The sequence below is a fragment of the Anomalospiza imberbis genome, unplaced genomic scaffold, assembly GCF_031753505.1.
Source record: "Anomalospiza imberbis isolate Cuckoo-Finch-1a 21T00152 unplaced genomic scaffold, ASM3175350v1 scaffold_108, whole genome shotgun sequence".
Lineage (NCBI taxonomy): Eukaryota > Metazoa > Chordata > Aves > Passeriformes > Viduidae > Anomalospiza > Anomalospiza imberbis.
In genome coordinates this window covers 51,581-78,016 of record NW_027099470.1, presented here as the reverse complement: position 1 = coordinate 78,016, position 26,436 = coordinate 51,581, and the positions used below count along the sequence as shown (strand labels likewise).

At 49.3% G+C, this 26,436-nt stretch overlaps 1 protein-coding gene and 1 pseudogene across 1 annotated transcript; one reads left to right on the top strand and one right to left on the bottom strand.

The window, feature by feature from the left end:
* Nucleotides 1–1,703: 1,703 nt before the first annotated feature.
* On the bottom strand, nt 1,704–10,779 carry SNRPA (small nuclear ribonucleoprotein polypeptide A). The gene is made up of 7 exons (XM_068177794.1): nt 10,708–10,779; nt 9,539–9,624; nt 9,167–9,339; nt 6,750–6,932; nt 5,087–5,257; nt 4,350–4,438; nt 1,704–1,923 (listed from the first exon to the last, which is right to left on the bottom strand). The coding sequence occupies exons 2-7, from the start codon at nt 9,609–9,611 to the stop codon at nt 1,764–1,766; spliced, it is 849 nt and encodes a 282-aa protein (XP_068033895.1). The 5' UTR covers nt 9,612–9,624; nt 10,708–10,779; the 3' UTR covers nt 1,704–1,763.
* A 9,090-nt stretch (nt 10,780–19,869) lies between these two features.
* LOC137465774 (zinc finger protein 551-like) lies at nt 19,870–21,210 on the top strand (annotated as a pseudogene).
* Nucleotides 21,211–26,436: the final 5,226 nt, after the last annotated feature.

Here is a 26,436-nt window from a genome sequence, read left to right as displayed (position 1 = left end):
GGTTAAAACCCCTAATCCCCATCTCCTGGGGTTTGAAATATCTGGGGTGTCCAACCCTCCTCAACCCCAAAGTCCCCAGACTTGGGGGGTACAATCCCCCAATACTCAAATCCTGGGGTCAAAACCCCCCAAATCCTGGGCTTGTCAAACACCCCAAAACCCCACACCCCGGGGTGTCAAACACCCCCAATTCCCAATGTTTGGGGTTAAAACCCCCAGATCCCAAATCCTGGGATTCTCAAACACCCCCAAACCCTGGGGTGTCAAACTCCCCAAACCCTAAATTTTAGTATTAAATCCTCCCAATCCCCAAAATCTGGGGAGTCGCACCCCCCCAATCTCCCATACCCCCCCAATCCGAACACCTCCCCAAACCACTCCAGCCATGGGGGGGTACAGTGGGGTTTATTTGGGAAAGCTCCAGGTGCAATGTCTGCAGAGAGACCCTGGGTACAATGCCAGGAAAGACCCCAAAAATCCCTTGGGAACCCCAAAAGCATCTGGGGAACTGGGAAAAGGGGATTTGGGTTTATTTGGGACAGGGGCAGCTCCAGGTGCAATGTCTGCAGAAAGACCCTGGGTACAATGCTGGGGAAGACCCCAAAAACCCCTTGGGAACCCCAAAAACCCCTGGGGGGCTGAGAAAGTGGATTTGGGGTGGGGATCCAGTGTGGAAGAAGGGGATTTGGAATGAAAGAAGAAGGATTTGGGGTGAAGAGATTTAGGGAGGAAAGAATAGGATTTAATATAGATAAAGGAGATTTTGGGGTGAAAGAAGGAGGATGTGGGATGGAAAAAAGAAGATTTGGATGAGAAAAGGGGATTTAGGATGGGGATTGAAGATTTGGGGTCAGGATTGCAGCAGGAAAAGGGGATATTGGGATGGAAAATGATTTTGGGTGGGAAAAAGGGGATTTGAGGTGGAAAAAGGAGTTAAGATGAAAAAAGGAGAATTTGGGGTGGAAAAGGGGATTTTGGGTGGGGGAAAGGGGATTTAGGGTGGGGAGGGGAAAAGGGGGATCAGGGTAGGAATTGAAGGATTTAGGATGGGGAAGGATTTGGTGTGGGAAAAGGGGATTTAGGGTGGGCAAGGAAGCATTTGGGGTGGGAAAAGAGGACTTGTGGTTGAAAAAGGAGATTCTGGGTGGGGGAAAAGGTATTTAGGGTGGGCAGGGAAGGATTTAGGGTGGGAAAAGGTGATTTGGATTGGGAAAAGGTGATTTGGGATGCACAAAAGATTTGGGGTAAAAAAAAAAGGAATTGGGGTGGGGAATTGGGGTGGAAAATGGAGATTTTGAGATGGGAAAAGGGATTTGTGGACACACAAAGGATTTGGGGTGGAAAACAAATAATTTGGTGTGAGAAAAGGAGGATTTAGGGTGGGAAAAGGAAGATTAGGAGTGGGAAAAAAGAGGATTTGGGTTAAAAAAAGGAAGATTTGGGCCAAGTTGAACTTACCTGGGGGAGTGGGTGCATGTGGGGGGTTTGGAGCTGGATCGGGACCATTTTTGGGGCAGTTTTCTGGGATTTTTGGAGTACTTTTATGGGTTTCCGGGGCAATTTTATGGGATTTGGAGTGCTCTGGGGTGGTTTTGAGGAATTTTAGGCTCTTCCTATGGGATTTTGGGGTGTTTTGGAGGGATTCAGGGTGGTTTGGGGCAGTTTTCAGGTATTTAGGTGTGGGTTTGAGGCATTTTTCTGGGATTTCCGGCACCTTTTTTTTGGAGTTGGGGGTGTTTTGGTGGGGTTTGGGGTGTTTTGGGTCACTTCTTGGCAAAGGAGATCTTCATGGCATTGCTCTGGGTGATCTTGAAGCCCTGCAGGGCCTCACGGGCGGCGCCCGCCTGCACCTCGGTGTCAAACTCCACGAAGGCGATGTCGTGGCGCCCGGGCACCAGGCGCACCTCCTTGAACCCTGGGAACCTGGGATGGGGAACGGGGTCAGGAGAGCCCAAAATAAAACAGGGAATGTTCCCCCAGACACCCAGGAATGTTCTGCCAGAAACCCAGGAATGTTCCCAAAAAAACTTGGGAATGTTCCCCCAGATACCCAGGAATTTTCCCCAAAAAACCTGGGAATATTCCCCCAAAATCCAGGAATGTTCCCCAAAAAACCTAGGAATGTCCCCCAAAAATACTCCAGAAATGTTCCCCCCCAAATTCAGATATGTTCCTCAATAAAATCCAGAAATGTTCCCCAAAGAAATCTAGAAATGTTCTCCAAAAGATCCAGAAATGTTCCCCACAAAAGATCCAGAAGCATTCCCCCCGAAAACACCCTGAAACAGCCTCTCTTAGAAATCCAGCACCATTCCCAAATATCCAGCTATGTTCCCAAAAAAAATTCCAGAAACTTCTCTCAAAAACCCAGAAGTGTTCCCCAAAAAACCAAAAATTTCCCCCCAAAAATCCAGATGTGTTCCCTCCCAAAAACCTGGAAACGTTCCCAAAAAGATCCAGCTACATCCCTCAAAATCCAGAAACAGGAAAAAAGAAAAAATCTAGAAATCCAACTCCCCAGAAAAGTCTAGAAATGTTCCCCAGAAATCCAGAATTTCCCCTCTAATTCCCGACTCTTCCCCCAAAAAAGACCCCAAAGTCCAACTGCCCCAAATGTCCAGAAACGTCCCCAAGAATATCCAGCAACGCTCGACAAAACCCAGAAATTCAACTCCAGCAAGCATTCCCCAAAAATCCAGCAACATTTCCAAAAAGCTGGAAACATTTCCCTCCAAATTAAACCAGAAACTTTCCCTCAAAAATCTAACCCAACCCGCACCCAACTCCTCTCGAAATCCCCCAAAAATCCCAAAAGTCCCGCAAATTCCAGGAACTCTCCCAAATACCCCTGAGGGAGCTCCTGGATTCCCAACGCCTTTGAATTCGGGATGGAGGGTTGGGGTCAGGAGGAGCCCAGAATTTGGGAAAATCCCAAAGAAATCCAGGGGGGACCACCTGAGTTTGGGAAAACCCCCAGTACTGGGACATTGCCCCCAAAATTCGACTCTCAAAATGGTTTGAGAATCTCAGAATGTCCCTCAAAATCCCAAAATATCCCCAAGAACCCCAAAACTCCTGCAGGATTTCCCCAAAATTCCAGGGAAATGCTCTGAAAATCTTCCAATGTCCAACTCTCCAAAAATCCAACAACCCCAAAAATTCCAAAACATTTCCAAAAATCCAACATCCCAAAAATCAAAAATCTGACTCCAAATCCCACCTAAACATTCTCAAAGTCCCTCAAACCCCAAAAACCCAACACCTCCCAAAATTTAGACATATCCCACAAAATCCCGAAAAATTCCAAGTCCAGAAACATTCCCCCAAAATCCAACCCCTAAAAATCCACCTCCAAAATCCCACAAAAGCCATCCCAAAATTGTTCAAAATCCCCAAAATCCAACCTCCCTAAAAATCCATAAACATTCCCCCCAAAAAACCTCCCTGAAAAAATCCAAAGATTCCCAAAAATCGAGAAATGCTCCCCCCCAAAAAACCAGAAAGCCAACTCTCTCAAAAGTCCAGAAACGTTCCCCAAAAAAGTCCAGGAGTGGCCCCCAAAACATCCAGAAAAATTTCCCCCCAAAATGGAGAAATGTTCCTCAAAAAATCCAAGAACATCCCCCCCAAAACCCCATAAATATCTCTAAAAATTGAGGACTTTTCCCCAAAAAATCCACAACTGTTCCCCCAAAAAGTCAGCACCTTTCCCCCCAAAAAATCCTGAAACATGCCCCAAAATCAAAGAACTTCCTCCCAAAATCCACAAATGTTCCCTCAAAAATCTGAAAATGCTCCCCAGAATCCAGAAACTTTCCTTAAAAAACCCAGAAATGTTCCCCCAAAAACTCAGAAACATATCCCCCCAGTCCAGAAAGTTTCTCCAAAAAAATACTGAAGCATTCCCAAAAATCATGGAACTCTCCCCAAAAACTCCAGAGGCATTCCCAAATAGACCCAAAAATCCAACTCCCCCCCAAAAAATCCAGAAAAATTCCTCCAAAAATCCATAAACATTCCTCCAAAAAAACAAAAAATTCCACCCCAAAAAAATCCAGAATTTTCCTTGTCCCCCCAATCCCAGCATTTTCTCAAAAATTCCCAGAAACATTCCTCAAAAAAATCTGGAAACATTCCTCCAAAAATCCAGAAATTGCCCCCCAAAAAACCAGAAACATTCCTCCAAAAAACCAGAAATTCCTCCCCAAAATCCCAGTATTAAAAAAAAAAAAAAATCCAGGCCCAAGCCCCCATCACCCCTCTCCACCCCACCCCCCCCCCCCCCAGCCTGAAAATCCCTCAAACCCCTCCCGGAATCCCTGAAATCCCAGGATTGCCCCAGATCTCACTGGTTGAAGAGCATGGAGAGCATCAGCTCATTGGTCTCCTCAGGGAGGTTGGTCAGGAACAGGATGTGGTTCGGGGGGTTTTCTGACAGCTGCAGGGAAATGGGAGAAAACCCCCAAAATCAGCACCAAATCTGCCCCAAATCAGGCCCAAAACCTTCCTGAAGTCCCACTGTATACACACCAAAAAACCCACCCAAAATCCCACCAAAATCTCCCCCAAAAATTCCCCCCAAAATCCAATTAAAATCCTCACAAAAAATCCCACCAAAAAACCCCAAAAATCCCTCTTTAAAAATCCCCCGAAAAATCCCTCAAAATCTGACCAAAAACTCACAAAAATTCCACCCAAAAGACCACAAAATTCATGCCAAAAATCCCCACAAAAATTGCACCAACACCCACAGAAATCCCTCAAAATCACAACTAAAAGCCCACAAAAATCACCCTGAAAATCCCCAAATTACACAAAATCCACCCAAAAAATCCCTCAAAATCATCCAAAATATTTCCACAAAGTATCCCACAAAAACTGCCTGAAAAGCCACTCAAAACCCATTCAAAAAATCCCCACCAAAATCCTCTCAAATCCCCCAAAAAATTCCCACAAGTCCCCTCAAATCCCACCCAAAATCTCAGGAAATCCACCCAAAAAATCCCCACCAAAAACTGCCTCAAAATCCCACCAAAACCCAACAAAATCCACCCCAAAAATCCCACAAGTCCCCTAAATCACTCACAGGCTGTGGGGTGGGGATCGGGGCCATTCCGGGCTGTGGGGCCATTCCCGGAGGGATTCCCGGATTCGGGGCCATTCCTGGGGCCGGGATCATGCCCGGGGGGGGGATGTAGGGCGGTTGCCCCCCCAGGTGCGGCAGCATCCGGGGTGGCTGTGCCAGTGGCGCCATTCCCTGGGGAGAGACCCCAACACACTCCAAATCATCCCAAAGACAGAGACAGAATCCCAAAGTTATCCCAAACACATTCCCCTGAAGAGAGACTGCAACACACCCCAAATCATCCCAAAGCCACAGACAGAACCCCAAAGTTATCCCAAAAGCACAGTGAGAAACCCAAATCAATGTGGAATGATCCAAAATCCACACAGAATTATCCCTGAATGACCCCACAGATACATGGCCACAAAAACACAGTTTTTCCCAAAAACATGAAACATTACGCCAAATTATCCCAAAATTTCCGCAAATAACCCCAAAATAACCCAAATGTATCCCAAAATGACCCAAAATTATCCCAAGTAACCCCAAAATTACTCCAAACAACTCCAAAATTACCCCAAATAACCCCAAAGGCACACAAAGAACCCAAAGAACTCAAATCCCCTCAAAATTTCATCCCCATCCCCCCACGCCCTCCCAAAATGCCCAAGAACAATCCCAAATCCCTTGGAATGATCCCAAATTACCCAAAATCCCCCAGAACCATCCCTGAAATCCCCTGGAATTACCCCAAATCCCTGCAAATCCCCCAAAATCCTTTGGAACAATCCCAAAATCCCCTAGAACCATCCCAAAATCCCATTAAACAATCCCAAATCCCACAAAACATTCCCAAATCCCCTGGGAACGACCCCCAAAATCCCATAAAATGATCCCAAATACTCCTGAGCCATCTGCAAATCTCCCAAAATATCCCCAAAATTCCCCAAAACCACCCCAAATTCCTATATATTGATTCCAAATTCCCCAGGAACAATCCCAAATTCCCACCCAAACATCTCCAAATCCCCCAGGACCAATCCCAAAAACCCCTAAACTGGTCGCAAATTCCTGGCACTCACAGGCACTGCTCCCTGTGCCCCAATCCCAAATCCCATAAACCCAACTCAAATTCCAATGGAATGATCCCAAATCCCCTGGAACCACCTCCAAATCCTCCCAAAATGATCCCAAAATGACCCCCTGTAATGATCCCAAATGTCCTCGGACTGATCCCAAATGCCCTGGGAACATCCCAAATCACACAAAACAATCCCAAAATTCCCTAAAGAAATCCTGAATCCCCTAAACCAAACCCAAATCCCCCTGGCACTCATGGGCACTGCCTCCTGTAGCACGATCCCAAATCCTATAAATGACCCCAAATCCTATAAAACAATCCCATAAATCCCCTGGCAGTCATGGGCACTGGCCCCTGTGCCGTGATCCCAAATTCCATAAATTACCCCAAATCCCATAAATGATCCTATAAATCCCCTGATACTCACAGGCACTGCTCCTTGTGCCCTGATCCCAATCCCAAAGTTCCATAAATGACCCAAATCCCATGAATGACCCCCAATCCCATAAATGACCTCAAATCCCACAAATTACCCCAATCCCATAAATGATACCAAATCCCATAAATTACCCCAATCCCATCACACAGTCCCCTGGCACTCACGGGCACTGCCCCCTGTGCTGCCCCCTGCGCTCCGGCCCCGCTCTTTTTGGGGCCAGGGGCCTCTCCCCCCTTGGCTTTGCGCTTGTCCCGTTTGCGTTCCCGGTCCCGGTCCCGCTCCCGCTCCACGAACGTTCCCTTCATCTTGGCGATGATGTCCGAGTCCGTCTTGGCATACTGGATCCTCTGGGAGGGCACATCCCGGCATTGGGGCATTGCAAGGCATTTGGGGCATCTCCAGGAGAGATTTCACGGACTTCCAAGAAGGATTTTGGGCTTTTCTGAGGGGTTTCCAGGGGTTCTGAGGGATTTGGGGTTTTCCAAGGGATTTTATGAGGTTCCAGAGAGGATCTGGGGTTGTTTCAGGGGATTTTGATGTGGTTCCAAGGGACTCTGGATTAGTCCAGGGGAATCTGGGGAAGGTTCAGGGGGTTTTGGGGTTGTTCCTGAGGACTTTGGGGGGGATCTGGGGAGGATTTGGGGCTTTATGAGGGATTTGAGGGAGTTCTAAGGGATTTGTGGAAGTTCCAAGAGGAATTTTGGCATTTTCCAAGGGATTTGGGGAAGTTCCAAGAGGGATTTTGGGATTTTCAAGGAAGTTTGGGGAGTCCTAGAAAGAATTTTGAAAAATTCAGAGGGGCTTGGGGGGAATTTAGAGGAGATCTGGGGGAGTTCCAAGAGGGATTTTGGGGTTTTCCAAGGGATTTTCAGGGATTCTAAAGGATTTGGGGAGGTCCCAGACAGGATTTGGCAGAGTTCCAAGAGCAATTAGGGATGTTTCTGAGGGATTTGGGGAAGTTCTAGAAGGAATTTTGGGAGAATTTAGAGGAATCTTGGAAGTTCCAACAGGGATTTAGGAATTTCCAATAAGGATTTTGGGGTTTTCTGAGAGATTTTCGGGGGTCCTGAGGGATTTGGGAGAGATTCTAGGAGGGATTTGGGGAGTTTCTGAAGGATTTTAAGGAATTTCAAGAAGGAATTTGAGAAGGTTTGGGGGGGATTTTGGGGTTTTCCAAGGAATTTTCAAGGGCTCTGAGGGATTTGGGAAAGGTTCCAGAAATGATGCGGGGATTTTCCAATGGCGTTTGGGGGAGCTCCAAGAGGAATTTGGGGGTGTTTCAGGAAGTCCTAGCAGGGATCTAGGGATTTCTGAGGGATTTTGAGGGAATTCAGAGAGATTTAGGGGGGATTTGGGAGTTTCTGAGGGATTTGAGAGAATTCAAGAGAGATTTTGGAGGAGCTCCAAGAGGGATTTGGGGGTTTCCAATGGATTTTTAGGGCTTCCAGGTTGAATTTGAGGTTTCACCACAAATTTGTCATAAAAAAGAAAACTGGGAATTCCTGGCTGGATTTTAGGGCTTTTCCTGGAATTCTTGTTTTTTTTCCTGGGATTTGATTATCACCAGGGTTGGCTGTAGAAGAGAAAGCTTTGGGGTAACTCCTGGTTGAATTTTTAGTGCATTTCTGGTTGGATTTGGGTTGGCTTTTTTTTTCTTTTTTATTTTTTCTTTTTTTTTTTTTTTTTTTTTGTGGGATTCTGGGGATATTTGAGGCTAGATTTTATTTTTTTCACAGGAATTCAGGTTTTTCCTCAAAATTTGAGGATTTTTCCCATAATTTGAATATTTTCCACCAGAATTTCTTGCTCACCATAAACTTGTCATACAACAGGAAGCTTTGGGGTGTTCCTGCTTGGATATTGGGGATATTTGAGGCTGCATTTTGGCTTTTTTTCCCCCAGGAATTCAGGATTTTCCCCAGAATTTCAGGATTTTTTTCCAAAATGTCAATTTTTTCCCCAGAATATCAGGTTTCTCTCTCAAATTTGGGTCTCACCATGGGCTTCTTGTAGAAGAAGAAGCTTCAGGGTGTTCAGGGTGAATTTGGACGATTACAGGTAGGATTCTGGGGATATTTGAGGCCAGATTTTGGCATTTTTTCCTCAGAATGTCAGAGTTTTTTCCCAGAACTCCAGTTTTTCACCACAATGCAGAATTTTTTCCCCAGGTCACTGTCCCACTGTGGGCTTGTCATAGAAGGGGAAGCTTTGATTCCTAGTTTGAGTTGAGAGTGCTCCCAGGAGATTTCCGGTAAATTTCCAGCTGGATTTTGTCTTTTTTTTTTTTTTTTTTTTTTTTTTTTTTTTTTTTTTTTTTTTTTTATCCCAGGAATTCAGGTTCTTCCCAAAATTCCAGGATTTTTTCCCATAATTTCTCCATAATTCCGGTGTTTTTCCCCAGGATTTCTCTTTCACCATGGCTGTGTTATAGACGGGGAACCTTTAGGGTGTTCAGGGTGAATTTGGAGGGATTACAAGTTGGATTTTTGGGGATATTTGAGGCCAGATTTTGGTTTTTTTTTCCCACAGAATTCCAGTTTTTTCCCAAAGTTTCAGAATTTTAACCCAATCTCTGTCTTACCATGGGTTTGTCATAGAAGGGGAAGCCCTGCATGGAGCGCAAGGCGTTGGTAGCGCTGCTCATCTCCTTGAAGATGACGAAGGCCTGGCCCCGCATGCGGAGACTGCGTGATACCAAAATGTCCAAAATCTGCCCAAACTGGGAGAAAATGGCGTAGAGAGACTTCTTCAGCTCTGGGGACAGAGTGACAACACAGTGACAATGGGGACAGCACAGTGACAGTGGAGACATGGGGACAGCACACAGGCAATGGAGACAACACAGTGACATCAGACATGGGGACATCATGGTGACAATGGGGACACACAGGGGACAGCCTGAGCCCCTGGAGACACCCACGGACACTCTCAGACCCCCCAGGACCCCCCTCACCGTCCTTCTTAATCTTCTCATTCAGGTTGTTGATGTAGATGGTGTGATTGGGCCGGGGATCCTGCACCGCCATGGCCGGTACCCCTCTGTGGGGACAGGGGGACTTTAGGGGGCGTGTGGGGGGGCTGCGACCCCTGCATCCCTTCGGACCTCACTTTAGGCACCCCCAAACACCCCAATCCACCCCAGATCCACCTAAGCCCTCTCCCAATTACCCTCAGAACCCCCCCAAAATTGACCCCAGACCCACCTGGGACTCCCCAAAACCCCCTTTGATCCACCTGAGATCCCCCCCAAATTGCCCCTAGACCCACCTCAGGACCCCCCCCATAATCCCCAAATTCCCCTCAGACCCCCATAAACCCACCTTAGAACCCTCCAGACCCTCTCAAGCTCCTCCCCAACCCTCCAGACCCTCCTCAGACCCCCCCCCAAAGCCACCTCAGACTCTCTCATTCCCCCCAAACCGACCTCAGATTCCCCTATTTCCTCTCAACCCCTCCAAAATCCCCCACTTCTCCTCAGACTCTCCTTAAACCCCTCCAACCAACCTCATATCCCTCCATTTCCCCCCGGACCCACCTCAGAGCACCCCCCCTCCCCCATTTTCCCCCAAATCCACCTCAGACCCCGCAAAAACTCCTCAAGCCACCCAAATTCCCCCCAAATCCGCACCGGACCTACGTCGGACCACTCAATTCCGCTCATACCCACTTCAGAAGCCCCCATTTTCCCTCAAATCCCCTTCAGGCCCCGCAGAAACCCCTTAAACCCGCCCAATGCTCCCCAAAACCGCCTCGGACCACTCAATTCCCCTCATGCCCACCTCGAACGCCCCCAGTTCCTCTCAAACCCCCCTCAAACCTCCCCAATCCCCTTCGTTCGCCCTGGATCCACCTCACACCCCCAAAAGCCCCTCAAACCACCCCAATTCCCCCCAAACCCATTCCCGATACACCTCAGACACCCCCATTTTCCCTCCAGTTTTCCCCCGGACCAACCTGAGATCCTCCTAATTATCCCTCAGAGCCCGCAAAAATCCCTCAAACTCGCCCAATTTCCCCCAAGCACACACCTCAGACCCCCCCACTTCCCCTCAGACCCGCCTCAACCCCCTCCCATTTTCCCCTAAAGCCACCTCAGAGCCCTCCATTCATCACAGACCCCACCTCACCTCCCTACTCAGCCGCTCTCCCCTCACGAGCTGCAGCCGCCAGAGCCTCCACCGCGTGCGCGGGCCCCTTCCAGCCAATAGCGACGTGACCTGCCTCTAACTAACCAATCACCGCGCGGGTTCTCTCAGCAACGCCCGCCTCCCCCGCGCAGCACCAGCTAATCAGAGGCGAGCCGGAAGTGGCGTCCCCTGATCCTGGGGCCGGCCATGAATCGGGCGCTCCCTCCCCCGCCGGCCCCGGGACCCCCGCTGGGCGGGGACGGAAGCTCCGGGAGCTGCTGAGGGGCCGGGACAGCTGGGGGAGGGGGGATGGGGGTCCTAAGAGGGGATCGTGGGGGAGACCGTGGGAGGGTCTTGGGAGGTTCTGGGGGTCCTGGGAGGGGCCTTGGGTGGGGGATCCTGAGGGGTCCTGGAGGTGTCAGGGAGGGTCTGGGGAGGGGTCTTGGGACATTGTGGGGGGACCTGGGTGGTGTGGATGGGTCCTGAGAGGGGTCTCGAGGGGGGGTCATGGGAGGGTCTGGGAGGTCTTTAGGGGGGGGGGGGGGTTGTGGGAGGGGTTTTGGGAGTCCTGGATTGGTTTTGGTGAGGGTTCTGGGGGATCTGGGGATGATCCCTGCGGGAGTTTGGGGAGGGGTCGGTGGGAGCTTTGGGGAGGGGTCGTCATGGGAGTTCTCAGGGGACATCCTGGGCTGGGTCCGATTTGGGTTTAGGGGCTCTCACAGGGGTCCTGGGGGGGGGGGGTTGGAGATCCAGGGAGGTCCTGGGCCAACCTTGGGGGGGCTCTGCGGGGTTTGGGGCTCCTGAAGGGGGTCCCGGAGGGTCCCGAGCCCACCCTAAACTGAGGTCTGGGGGTTTCAGGGGGAGGGGGCAAAACAGGGGTTCCCCCCACCGTTTTTGCGGGGCTCCCATCATACTGCCTCCCCAAAAAGTGGATCCTAAAGCATCCCCCTGAAGTGGCTCCTGTTCCACCGGCCAGTGCCCCCAGACCCAGGATGGCCCCCAGTGAGTCTGGGAGGACTTTGGGGCATTTGGGTCGGAGTTTGGGAGGGATTCTGGGGAGGCTTTTTTGGGCTTCAGGGAATTTTGTTGGGAGTTTAGGGGGAATTATTGGGTTCTTGGAGGGGGTTATGGGATTTTGGGGGGTTTTGTAAATTTGGGGGGATTTGGATTTTGGGGGATTTTATTGGAGTTTTGGGGGGGTTGTTTTTTTTGGGGGGGTTTGAAATTTCATGGAGGTTGTTTTGAATTTTGGTGGGTTTCACTGGGATTTTGTGGGATTCTTTGGGATTTCGGAGGGTTTTATTGTGATTTTTAGGGAATTTTGGCAGGTTTTTAGTGGAATTTTGGAGGGCTTTGGGGGGTCTGGGGATCTTTGGGGTTCTCCCTGGGTGTGGGAAAGGGCTGACAATCACCAAAATCTCCTTAAAACCCCCAAAAATCCTAATAAAATCCCACAAAATCCCATTAGAACACCCTAGAATTTCAATAAAAGCCCATGAAATCTGTTGACGTTCCAACAAACCCCTTGAGATCCCAATTAAACCCCACAAATCACCCCCAAAAATGTCCCCAAAGCCACAAAAAGTCAGACAAAATCCCCCCAAGACCCAAAGAAATGCTGGCAACACCCAAAACCCCCACAAAACCCATGAAAAATCCCCCAAAAAAACCCCAAAATCCCAGAAAAACCCTAACTCTCAATCCCACTAAATGCCCTCCAAATTCCAATAATATGCCTCCAAAATAATGCAAAATCTACAAAAGCCCCCAAAATTCTGCAACTTCTCCAAAACCCTATAATTTTCTTCAAAAAACCCAATAATTCCCCCTAAATTCCCAACAAATTTCCCCAAAGCCCAAAGTTTCCAGAAACTCTCCTAAAACCCTCCCCAAAGCCCTGGTCCCTCCCAGTCTCAGCTCAGGGGCACAGCCAAACGCAGAGGTCCCCGAGTGATCCCGGAGCTGATCCCAGAGCCGATCTCAGAGCATTCCCAGTTCCAATCCTGGCACTAGTGCCAGAGGGATCTCGGTGCAGATACCAGTGTTGGCCTCGGCCTCGGCCCATTTCGGTGATTTTAGGCCAATCTGGGCAGGTTTAGGGTGGGTTTCAGATCCCTTGCAGTGATTCCAAGCCTTTTAGCATGGATTTTAGGCCCCTTTGACTGATTTTAGGCTGAATCTGGTGAGTTTTAGGGGGGGATTTTAGATCCCTCTGGCTGATTTTAGGCCCATATGGGTGAATCTTAATCCTGTGTGGGTGATTTCAGGTCCCTTGTTTTGGTGATTTTGGGCCCGTTTGGGTAGATTTTTGGCTTCTTTGATTAATTTTAGGTCGAACCAAGCATTTTAGTGTCATTTTAGGTCCTCTTGTGTTAGTTTCAGGCATGTTTGGGTGATTTTAGTAAAATCCATGTGGGTGATTTTAGTAAAAACTAGGTGGATTTTAGGCTGGACTTAGGCACATTTTGGTCATTTTAGGCAAAACCAGGAACTTGCAGGGTGGATTTTAAGCCCATTTGGAAGATTTAAAGGTGATTTTAGGCCATTTTGTGTGGGTTGCAAACCACTTTGGGCAATTTTAGGCCCCTTTGATTGGATTGCAGCCCCCTTGGGATAATTTAAATCGCATTTGGCTGATTTTAGGCCAAACATGGTGAATTTCCGCTGTATTTGAGGCCCTTTTGGGTGATTTCAGGCTAAACCGGGCCCTTTGAGGACCGCGCATCCCCTTGGCCCCGCCCCTTTACCCTCACGGTTCCCGCCCTTTCCCCGCCCCCTTTCCCCTCACTGTTCCCGCCCTTTCCCCGCCCCCTTTCCCCTCACGGTTCGGCCTTCGGGAACGGGGGAGGAGGAGGAGGGAGGGAGGAAGAGGCGCAGCGGCAGCAGGAGAAGAAGACAGGCGGGAACAGCGCGGCTCCAGCTCTCCCTGAAGTCGCCGCAGCCCTGGGACCATCGCCCCTCATCCCACAGTTTCCCGGGGACGGGGAGTTCGGCCCAAATATCCTGGGGCTCCCTGGGTTTGGGGTTTTTTGGGGGGGATGTTTGGAGCTTGCAGGGCTCCAAAGCCGAGCCACAGCTGGCCCTCGGGGGGACATGGGGGGTCTCCAGGAGGTGTTTTTGGGGGGTCCCATTGTGGGTGGCAGCAGAGCCCCGGCGGGGGCCGGGGGCATGCGTGTCCCCCCGCGGTGGGGGTTGGGCTTCCCGGCCGGGCCCTCCGAGCTCTGCCGGGGCCACGTGGGAACCGCACGGGAGTGGCGGGATCGGCAGGGGGACACCGGTTTTGGGGAGCCCCAGGAGAGCCACGGCTTCCCTGAGCGGGAGCCCAGAGAGAGGAGAGCCCCAGAAGGCCAAAGCGGGGACCCCTGGGATTGCCGGTGTTATAAACGCCAATCACTTGTTTTTTTTTAAATTTTAAAAGTTTAATAATAATAAAATGGTTATAAAAATAATAATACAATTAGAGTAATGAAAATTTAGAGTTAGGACAATTACAAGACAATAAAAAAGAATTACGGACGTCCGGATGCTCTCGGGCACTTAAGCCCAATAAGCATGCCTTGGGAACAAAGGAATAATCTTTAAAAGCAGTAGCCTGTTGCATATTCATACATCTCATACATGATGCATAAATTCCTTGCAAATTAAGAACTTTTCTGGTTTTTGTCAACTTCTTCCCCTTAATCCTGGTGGTTCCATAAAGACGGAGAGAAGGTGGAAGAATGTTTGTCTTTTCCGATAAGGAGGCAGTAATTCTTTATGGGCCCCCATCATTGTCATCTCTGTGTGAAGAGTTTCTTCATTATCTCATCTCTTGCTTGAGTTAGTAAAAAAAACCCCACATACATAGGTTCTATTTTAACTACAAAACTACATATACCATACTATTAAAATGTTAATACAGCACTTCTAATCAATATAACATAATACATATAGTATTCAATTTAATATTTGCGAAAAGCCAATCATAAAATATGCATTTTTCACACCGGGACCGTGTTGGGGGCTGGAGGGGTGGGATGGCCAGGAAAGGGGTTCAGGGGTCCTGGTGCTGGAAGTGGCTGCTCCCAGTAGGAGCCCAGCTGCTCCCCCCATGTGCTTCCAGTTTCCTGGCACTCCCAGTATGAGCCTAGTCGCTCCCAGTCATTCCCTATGATGATGCAATTTGCCCCTAGCAAGGTCCCAGTTCCTCCCACTTTCATCCAGTGTGTTCCCAGTTCTCCCAACTGCCCCTAGCATAGTCCTAGTCACTGCCGGTATGATGCCAGTCTCTCCCAGCAGGGCCCCAGTCACTCACACTTGCCCCCAGCATAACCCCAGGTCCTGCAGAACATTCCCAGCCACTCCCAGGTACCACTTCTATGGTGTCAGACACTGCCAGTATATCCCAGGTACCCTGAACATTCTGGTAGTTATTGCCAGGCACTCCCAATTACCATAGTGAACCTCATGGTTCACTTGCCTCCATTTTTACCCCAGTTGCTCCCAGTTCCTCTAGTTATGTCCCCAATTGGCTCCCAGCATGGGTCTGGTAGCTCGCAATCAGGGGTCCCAGTCCGGGTCAATCCCAGTCAGGGTCCAATCACACCCACTCTAAGCCCAGTATGATTTTAGCCACTCCCAGTATGATCCCAGTCATTTGCAGTCTAATCCCAGTCACTCCCAGTATGATGCCAGTGCCCCCAGTGTGTTCCCAGTTGCTCCCTGTAAATGCCAGCATGACTCCATTAGCCTCCAATATGATCCCAGTGACTCCCTGTCTCTCCCAGTATATCCCAGTCACACCCAGCATGTTCCTAGTCACTCCCACTTTCTCCCAGTTGCTTTCAGCACAACTCCAGTTCCTCACAGCCACTCCCAGTCAATCCCAGCATGATTCCAGTCACCCTCAGTGTGATCTCGGTCTCACCCATGGACCCAGCTGCTTCCACTGTGATCCTAGTATGATCTCAGTTCCTACAAGTATGATCCCAGGTGCCCCCAGCATAGTTTCAGTTTTTCCCAGTTCCTACAAGTATGATCCCAGTTGCCCCTAGAATAGTCCCAGTCCCTGTCAGCATGGTCCCAGTCATGCCCAGAGTCCCCCAGTGTAAATCAAATCACTCCCAGTTGCCTGTAGAGTAGTCCCAGTCATCTCCAGAATGGTAGCAGCTGTTCCCAGTGTTTCCAGTTATCCCTAGTACAGTTACAGACACTCCCAGTTGCCCAAGTGAGGCTCTAGTTACTTGAGAATGATCCCAGTCTTTTCCAGTTACTCCCAGTTGCCTCCAGCATGATTCCAGTTTTTGTCTGTTGCCCAAAGTGTGGTTCCAGTTGCTTCCAGTATGATCCCAGTTGCCCCAGTTATGGTATCAGTCCCCTCAGCACAGTTCCAGTACCTTCCAGCTGATCACAGTTGCTCCTAATGTGCTCACATTTTTCTCACAACATGGGCCCACTAGCGCCCAGTAACCCCCAGTCAGGATCCATTCACACCCATTGTAATCCCAGTAGAACCTGTAGTAACTGTCAGTATGGTTGCAGTCACTTCCAGTATGATCTCAGTCACTCCCAGTATGACCTCAGTCACTCCCAGATCCTCCCAGTATTATTCCAGTCATGCCCAGAGTGACTCCCTGTAACTCCCAGTGTGGTCCCACTTGCTCCCAGTCATCTCCAGTATGGTTCCAGTCATGGCCAGTACCTTTCCAGTCAGTCCCAGTTTGATTCCAGTAGGATCCCAGTCACTCTCAGATACTCTCAGTACTATTCCAGTCACTCCTAGTAGGATCCCAGTATGACCCTGACATAGGCACACATCCTCCCATTATCACTCAGCATGGTTCTGTTTGCTCCCATTTAACCCCACTATGGTTTCAGTCTTTTCCAGTATAACCCAGTTGGGCCCAGCATGTTCCCAGGCACTCCCAGATGCCCAGAGCTGCTTCCAGCCTGATCCCATTTAATCACAGCCACTCCCAGTCACCCTCAGTGCAGTCCCAGTTCCTGCAAGTATGAACCAGTATGATCCCGATCTCCCCCAGCATAGGCCAGCTGCTTCCACTGTGATCCCAGTAGGATCCCAGTTGCCCCCAGCATGGTTCCAGTTCTCCCTGTCCCTCCCAGTGTGATGCCAGTTGAACCCAATTGTCCCTAGTATAGTCCCAGTCATGCTGTAGATGATCCCAGTCCATTCCAGCATGGTCCCAAATCATGCCCAGTTGCCACCAGTGCAGACCCAGTCACCCCCATTTGCTCCCAGTTGCCCACATCATGGTCCCAGTTCTCCCCATCATGGTCCCCTGTAGTAGTGGAATTTTGAAGTTTATGTTTAAGAAATTGTTTAAAATAATTGTAATGTTTTGTTCCTATTCACCCTTAAGTTTTCCTAATAGTCTCTCCCCAGAGTTGTTTTCCACCTGTTTTTCTGCCTTTCCCTGTGTCAGTCCTGGGGTACACCTCCTTTATTTCCAGACCCTTCCCTGTCTATCTTCCAAATCCTGCCCCTGCAGCTTGTCTATCATTATTTGCTACACCCATTTATCTTCCCTGTCAGTTATGATATTTTCCTTGACTCATTGGTACATTATGTATGCACTCTCCCCTTCCCTATTGGTTTTATGTTTACACATATCCACCCCATACTCCTTCTATCTAGCTCTTGATTTGTTGTTAGGCTCTCCCTGCCAGGGAACAGCCCCCCTTAAAAGCCACTGTTTTTCCCTACTTTGGGTCCTTTTGCCTTGCCTTTACTTTGAGTCGTTATACTGTATCACCCTGTGCTGCTGCCCCCCTGCATGGGGAAGAATAAGATTGCTCAGAGACAGCTTAGAGACGCAAGCAAAGGGTCCTTCCCTCTTCCTTCGCCTTGGTCCCTCAACATGGGTCCACTCCTATCAGCCGCTTCTATTGGTAAGGGACCACAGCCAAAGGCCGAACCGCCACCCTCTGCTGGTCCATGCCAGAGGCGGGGGGGGCAGCTGCTCGTGACATGCACTTCAGGGAAAGCGGAGTCGGGACTTGCTTGCAGCCAGTGCTTCTCCCTTCTCCTGCGACCGGGGCACAGCGTCAGTCCCTGTTGTTCCCAGTGTGGTTCCAGTCACCCCAGTATGGTTACAGACACTCCCAGTATACCCCAGTTGTTCTCAGCATGCTTGTAGTAATTCCCAGACATTTCCAGTTGCCCCAGTAAGTTTCCAATTACCGCAGTGCAGCATAGTCCCTCCCAGTGATGCCACTCCTGGGATCCCCCTTCCTTCTCTGCGTTACCCCCCTCCTGGATCTCCCGAGAGGAGCCCCAAGGGCTGGAGTACTCCATCCAGGGTCCGCACCAAGCCCAAATTTGGATGTGCAGCCCCCAGTTTTCCTAGTTTCTCTCTCCTTTTCCACAGGATGGGTTCCCCCCGCCCCAGTGGGTGGGAGCAGCCAAGAGCCCCGCACTGCCCATCCCGACCTGTCCCCGCTCCATCCCCACTCCTGCTGCGAGCTGCGAGGGCTACAGGAACGGGACACCGAGGGTGTCGCTGCTTCTGGGGGAGGAGGAGGAGGGATGGAAGAAGAGGGATGAAGAAGGAGAACGAGAAGGCTTGGAAGCGGGTGTTGTAGATATCGGCGAACCCAATGGGAAGAATGATGATGTCTGACTTACTTCAGAAGGCGGAATGATTTCTTTATTATAATTATGCTATGATACATTAATATACTATATAAAAGAGGATACTAAAAACTACATGCTACTCTCTCTAACTATCATATCTAACTAACTCACAACTCGTGACCCTGTTCACCAGAGTCCAGACACAGGTGGATCCGATTGGCCATCAGGCCTAAACAATCCACTGTGATCCAACCAGGCATTTGCTCTAGGTAAACAATTCTCCAAACACATTCCACAGGAGAAAAACAAGGAGCAGAAATAGAAATTGGTTTCTCTTTCACTTCTCTCTGTGCACCTTTATAAAAATCCTGAGAGAGAGAAATGTGCTTGCCACAATTGGGAGAAGGAGGTGGGCTTAGGGAGGAGGAAGAGGAGGAGTGGGAGGAAGAGGAAGAGGAGGGACAAAGGAGGATCAAGGAAAGAAGAAGGAACCACGAGGCTGAGCACTCCCTGAATTCACAGTTCTCCCACCTCTAGGAATATCGCCTCCCCATCCTACAGGTGACATGGGAGGGGAGCTCGGCCCAGATATTCTGGGGGCTCCATGCGTTGGGTTTTTTTCATGGGAATGTTTGGAGAATGAAGAACTGCAAAGCTGAGCGGAAAAGGCCACTTAGGGGGACATTGGGGGGGTCCCAGTGGCGGCTGCCGGCAGAGGCAAGCCTGGAGGAGCAGAGCCCTGTGTCCCCCAGCAGCCCAAAGTGGGGGGCCCAGAGAGGGGGGAGCGCCGCCATTGGCGGGACCCTCAACAGCCTGGAGAGGGGCAGGGAGGCACTTCTTGGAGTCCCTGCACTCCAAAGGAGAGAATAAGGTGAGAAGGGACTCTGGGACCCTAAAAACCCCCAGTATCCCTAAATGGGGAGGCCGAGGATGGGGGAGCTTTTCAAATTCCTGGAATTCACAGCAGCCTGGGGAGGGTGAAGACTGAGGAGAAGGGGGACCCCCAATCCAAGCGTGACCCTCAGCAGCAGGGACAGGGAGGAATCCCCGAACACCAAAGGGGAGAGACCAGAGATGGGGAACTTCTGGGAGGCTTTTTCAGGGCTGAATCTTGGTATTCGGGAGGATTCTATGGACCCCAGATGGCTGGTGACTTCCAGAGATGGACTTGATCAGAGGGACCTTCAAACTCAACGTGCTCATCCCTTGTTTTCCCCCAAACCAGGATTTCCCATTCCCAACCCTTGGCCAGATAGAGAAGGAGGGTGCGAGGAAGAGGAAGATGCCCCGGGACACCCAGGCAGGTGAGGAGGAAGTCAGTGCCCCTTTCGCCCTCTCTCCTGCTCCATCTCCCAGCCCAGCATGGCCCCGGCTGCAGGACAGCCCCGCTGCCGGTGCCGTCCTGCCAGGGATGCACTGGGGGGATCTCCTTGCCCTTCCCTGTGGCACGGAGGCAAATCCCATCCTCTCCTTGTCCTTCCTCCCCCAGACAAGGAACTGAGGATGGAGAGCAGGGAGGACAAATCCCCGCGGCAGAACCTTGTGGAAGAGGCCGTTTTGAGCGGCTCCATGGCGCAGTAACCCAATGGGGAGGAAAAGCCCCAGAGATCCTGCACGAGGAGGGGCTGCAAATGCAGATCGCGGGGATCTGAGGAGGAAAGACTCACCCTGGGCCGGGGGAGCAGCCAGAGATGGAACCAGAGCTCAGAGCTGGTGGTCCATGAGCAGCTCCGTGATGGGGAGAATCCCCACAAGTGCTTGGAATGTGGGAAGAGCTTCAGCCGGAGCTCCAGCCTGATTCAGCACCAGAGAACCCACACTGGGGAACAGCCCTATGAGTGTGGGGTATGTGGGAAGAGCTTCAGAGTCAACTCCAGCCTGATCCGCCACCAGATTATCCAAACTGGAGACCAACCCTACGAGTGTGGGGAATGTGGGAAGAGCTTCACTGGAGCTGCACCCTGGTCCGTCACCAGAAAGTCCACACTGGGAAGAGGCCCTATGAATGTGATAATTACAGCAAGAGGTTTCAGACCAGCTCCCATCTCCTCGAGCACCAGCACACGCACACAGAGGAGAGGCCCTTCCGCTGCCCCGACTGCGGGCAGGGCTTCAGGCAAAACTCCCATCTTGTCAGGCACCGGCGCATCCACACTGGGGAGAGGCCCCGTGAGTGTGAAAAATGTGGAATGATCTTCAGCCGGATCTCCCACCTGATCTGCCACCAGAGGACCCACATTGGGGAGCGGCCCTACAAGTGTGGGGAATGTGGGAAGAGCCTCAGACAGAGTTCCACCCTGATCCAGCACCAGAATATTCACACTGGGGAAAGGCCCTACAAGTGTGGGGAATGTGGGAAGGGCTTCAGCCAGCATGCCAACCTGATCCAGCACCAGAGGATCCACACTGGGCAGAGGCCATACAAGTGTTCAGAGTGTGGGAAGGGGTTTCGGATCAGCTCACATCTCCTCCTGCACCAGCGGTTTCACACAGAAGAGAGACCCTTTCACTGTCCAGACTGTAGGAAGGGATTAATGTATAACCCCACCCTCATCAACCACCAGCAGATTCACACAGAGGAGAGGCCCTTCTGCTGCCCCAACTGCGGGAAGGGATTCAAGCACAACTCCACCCTCATCACCCACCGGCGCACCCACACCAGGGAGAGGCCCTACCAGAGTCCACAGTGTGGGAAGAGCTTCCCACAGAGCTCAACTTTGACCCAGCACCAATGGAGCCACCAGTAAGGGAGGCTCTGCGAGTGCCCTGACAGAGGGAAGAGCTCTGTACACTGCTCCAACTCCATCCCCCACTGGAGGACCCTTGTTGGGAAGAGATCTGGTGACCCACATTCCCTTGTGATCCATGTTGGGAAGGCACCTAGCTGGTTATCCTTTTGTTTTGGCCTTAATGTTCTTCTGACTCAACTTCATCAGCCAAAAGAGGCCTGAAAAGAAAGAAATTGGTAAGTGATGTGTGAAGTCCCACCATTTCACAGTTGTTTGAGGTGGTGATAGTAAAAGGGTTTAAAATCATGGGGATTTGGGGAGTTAGAAGGAAAACTAAGCTTAGTAGGCCCTGGGAAAATACCCTGGGAAAGTATAGGCCTTATACTTGCTAGAACTGAACCTGTGTAGCTGGTATATGATAAATGATGAAATTCTTAGATGTGATGATTGTTTAGTAAATAAATATAATTACTGTTTAATCGTAAGAATAGTCATGGGAAACTGTGGTCAGAGGCTTGAGAAAGATCATGACAAATTCATGCTTGGATAAAGTCATTGTATACAATATTAGTTTAATAATTAATATGTAAGTTATATAATGACAGACTATAAAATACGTTCAGCTCAAAAGCCATGTTGGAGTAAGATTTGGGTCTGTACCCCTGATTCCCAGAGCTCTGCATTAAAAGCACCTGTATGCAATCCTACCAGTGATTAGGTGTGTTCCTGAATGCTAACAATGTCACAATGGCTCTTTAGTTCCATGTGGCCTTACCCAAGGGTTCAATCATCTTCCATCATGTCACAATTATGTCTTTGGTCTGAAAATGCTCCACTGTGTCAAAGTGGCCCTGTGGTTCCATGCGATTCTGTTATGCCACAATGGAATCCTTGCTTTCTTCATGTCACAATGGCTCCTTAACTCCAAGTAGCCTAGGCTCTGGGTTCAATCATCTTCCATCATGTCACAATGGGTTCCTTGGTTTATTGCCATGGCTCCTTGGTTCCATGCAGTTCTGTTATTCCACAATGGAATCCTTGGTTTCTTCGTGTCACAATGGCTCCTTGGCTCCATGTGGCCTTATATGTGGGTACAATCATCTTCCATCATGTCATAATTATCTCCTTGGTTTGAAAAAGCTCCATGGTGTCACCATGGCTGCTTGACTCCATGTGGTCTTACCTGTTGGTCCAATCGCCTTCCATCATGTCGCAATGGTCTCCATGCTCTTGGAAATCTCCACTGTGTCAGAGTGGCCCCTTGGTTCCATGTGGTTCTGCTATGCCACAATGGAATCCTTGGTTTATTCGTGTCACAATGGCTCTTTGGCTCCATGTGGTCTTACCTGTTGGTCCAATCGCCTTCCATTATGTCACAGTAGTCTCCTTGGTCTGAAAAAGCTTCACTGTGTCAAAGTGGCCCCTTGGTTCCATGTGGTTCTGCTATGCCACAATGGAATCATTGGTTTCTTCATGTCACAATGTCTCCTTGGCTCCATGTGGCCTTACCTGGGGGTTCAATCAGCTTCCATCATATCACAATTATCTCCTTGGTGTGAAAAAGCTCCACTGTGTCACAATGGCTCCTTGACTCTATTTGCCTTCACCTGTTGGTTCAATCATCTTCCATCATGTCACAGTGGTCTCCTTGGTTTGAAAAAGTTCCACTGTGTCGCAGTGGTCCCTTGCTTTCATGCAGTTCTGTTGTGTCACAATGGAATCCTTGGTTTCCTCATGTCATAATTTCCCCTTGGCTCCATGTGGCCTTGCCTGTGAGTTTTATCATCTTCCATCATATAACAATGGTTTCCTAGGTCTGAAAAAGCTCCACTGTGTCACATTGGACACTTGGTCCTACGCGATTCTGTCATGTCACAATGGAATCCTTGCTTTCTTTGTGTCACAATGGCTCCTTGGCTCCATGTGGCCATACCCGTGGGTTCAGTCATCTTCCATCATGTCACAATTGTCTCCTTGGTCTGAAAAAGCTCCATCGTGTCACAGTGTCCTTGGCTTCATGCGGCCTTAGCCGTTAGTTCAATAATGTTCGATCGCGCCAAAATTATGTCATTGGTTTGAAAAAGCTCCGCTGTGTCACAATGTCTCCTTGGCCCCATGCGGCCTTACGTGTAGGTTCAATCATCTTCCATCATGTCACAATTATCTCCTTGGTTTTAAAAAGCTCCACTGTGTCACAATGGCTCCTTGGCTCATGGGGCCTTACCTGTTGGTTCAGTCATCTTCCATCATGTCACACTGGTCTCCTAGGTCTGAAAAAGCTACACTGTGTCACAATGTCCCCTTGGCTCCATGTGGCCTTACCTGTGGCTTCAGTCATCTTCCATCATGTCACAATGGGTTCCTTATCTATCTCCGTAGCCCCTTGGTTCCATGCGATTCTCTTATGCAACATTTGATTCCTTGGATACTTCATGTCACAATGGCTCCCAGGCTCCATGTGGGCTTTCCCATGGTTTCAATCATCTTCCATGATATCAAACTGGCCTCCTAGGTTTGAAAAAGCTCCACTGTAACACAATGGCTCCTTGGTTCCTTGTGGCCTTATCCGTGGGTTCAGTCCTCTTCCATAATGTCACAATGGCCTCCTAGGCTTCAAAAACATGTGTCCTTACCTGTTAGTTCAGTCATCTTCCTTCTTGTCACATTTGTCTCCTTGTTTTCAAAAAGATCCATCCTGTCACTATGGCTCCTTGGCTCCATGAGGCCTTACATGTTATTTCAAACTTCTTCCATCATGTCACAATTATCTCCTTAGTTTGAAAAAGCTCCATCGTTTCACAGTGGCTCCTTGGCTCCATGTGGCCTTAACCGTGGGTTCAGTCCTCTTCCATTATGTCACAATTATTTCCTTGGTCTTAAAAAGCTCCACTGTGTCACAATGTCTCCTTGGCTCCATGTGGCCTTATCCATGGGTTCACTCATCTTCCATCATCTCACAATGGACTCCCCTGTCTGAAAAAGCTCCACTGTGTCACAGTGGCCCCTAGGTTTCATGCGGTCCTCTTGCGTCACAATGGAATACTTGCTTCCTTTGTGTCACAATGGCTCCTTGGCTCCAAGTGGCCTTACCAGTGGTTTCAATATCTTCAATCATGTCACTATTATCTCCTTGGTTTGAAAAAGCTCCTCTGTGTCACAATGGCTCCTTGGCTCCATGTGGCCTTATCTGTTGGTTCAATTATCTTACATCATGTCACAATGGTCTCCGTGCACTTAAAAAATTCCGCTGTGTTACAGTGGCCCTTTCATTCCATGCGGTTATGTCGTGTCACAGTAGAATCCTTTCTTCCTGCATGTCACAATGGAATTCTTGTCTCCATGTGTCCTTACCTGTTGGTCCAATCGCCTTCCATCATGTCACAATGGTCTCCGTGCTCTTAGAAATCTCCACTGTGTCACAGTGACCCCTTGATTCCGTGTGGTTATGTCGTGTCACAATGGAATCCCTGCTTCCTTCATGTCACAATGGAATCCTTGTCTCCATGAGTCCTCACCTCTGGTTCCAATCATCTTCGATCATGTCACAATTATCTCCTTGGTATGAAAAAGCTCCACTGTGTCCCAATGGCTCCTTGGCTCCATGTGGGCTTTTCTATTGGTTCAATCATCTTCCATCATGTCACAAAGGTCTCCTAGGTCTGAAAAACCTCCACAGTGTCAAAGTGGCCCTGTGGTTCCTTACGGTTCTCTCGTGTCACAAGGGAATCCTTGCTTCCTTCGTGTCACAATGGTTCCTTGGCTCCATGTGGCCTTACCTGTGAATTCAATCACCTTCCATCATGTCGCAATGGTCTCCTCGGTTTGAAAAAGCTCCATTGTGTCACAGTGGCTCCTTGGCTCCATGTGGCCTTATCTATTGGTTCAATAATTTTTGATCATGCCACAATTATCCGATTGGTTTGAAAAAGCTCCACTGTAACACAATGGCTTCTTAGCTCCATGCATCCTAACGTGTAGGGTCAATCATCTTCCTTCATGTCACAATTATCTCCTTGGTCTAATAAAGCTCCACTGTGTCACAGTGGCTCCTTGGCTCTATGTGGCCCTACAGGTTGGTTCAAACTTTTTCCATCATATCACAATGGTCTCCTTGGTCTGAAAAAGTTCCACTGTGTCCCAATGGCTCCTTGGCTCCATGGGACCTTGCGTTTCGTTTGAAACATCTTCCATCATGTCCCAATGGTCTCCTAGGTTTTAAAAAGCTCTACTGTGTCACAGTGGATCCTTGACTCCATGTGGCCTTACCCATGTGTTCAATCATCTTCTATCATGTCACAATGTTCTCCTTGGTTTGAAAAGGCTCCTCTGTGTCACAATGGCTCCTTGGCTCCATGTGGCCGTCTCCATGGGTTCAGTCCTCTTCCATCATGTCACAATGATCTCTTTGGTCTCAAAAAGCTCCACTGAGTCACAATTTCTCCTTGGCTCCATGTGGCCTTACCTGTAGGTTCAATTATTTATCATCATGTCACAATTATCTCCTTGGTTTGAAAAATCTCCACTGTGTCACAATGGCCCCATGGCTCGAAGTGGCCTTACCCGTGGGTTCAAGAGACTTCTATCATGTCACAATGGTCTGCTTGGTTTGAAAAAACGCCATCGTGTCACAGTGACTCCATGGCTTCATGCGGCCTTAGCTGTTTGTTCAATAATCTTCAATCGTGCCACAATTATCTCCTTGGTTTGAAAAAGCTCCTCTGTGTCACAATGGCTTCTTAGCTCCATGCGGCCTTACAGGATGGTTCAATCATCTTCCATCATGTCAAATAGTCTCCTTGGTTTGAGAAACATGCAGCCTTACCTGTTAGTTCAGTCATTTTCCATCATGTCACACTGGTCTCCTAGGTCTGAAAAAGCTACACTGTGTCACAATGTCCCCTTGGCTCCATGTGGCCTTACCTGTGGCTTCAGTCATCTTCCATCATGTCACAATGGGGTCCTTTGTGTGAAAAATCTCCACTGTGTCACAGTGGCTCCTTGGCTCCATGGGGCCTTGCATTTTGGTTCAAACATCTGCCATCATGTCTCAATGGTCTCCTAGGTTTGAAAAACCTCTACTGTGTCACAGAGGATCCTTGGCTCCATGTGGCCTCTCCCATGTGATAAATCATCTTCTATCATGTCCCAGTGTTCTCCGTGGTTTTAGAAACATTCGGCCTTAGCTGTTTTTTGAATCATCTTCCAACATGTCGCAATGGTCTCCTTGCTCTGAAAAAGCTCCATCGTGTCACAGTGGCTCCTTGGTTTGTGCGGTCTTAGCTGTTTGTTCAATAATCTTCAATTGTGCCAACAATATCTCATTGGTTTGAAAAAGCTCCACTGTGTCACAGTGGCTCATGTCTCTATGTGGCCTTACGTGCAGATTCAAGTATCTTCCATCATGACACAATTATCTCCTTGA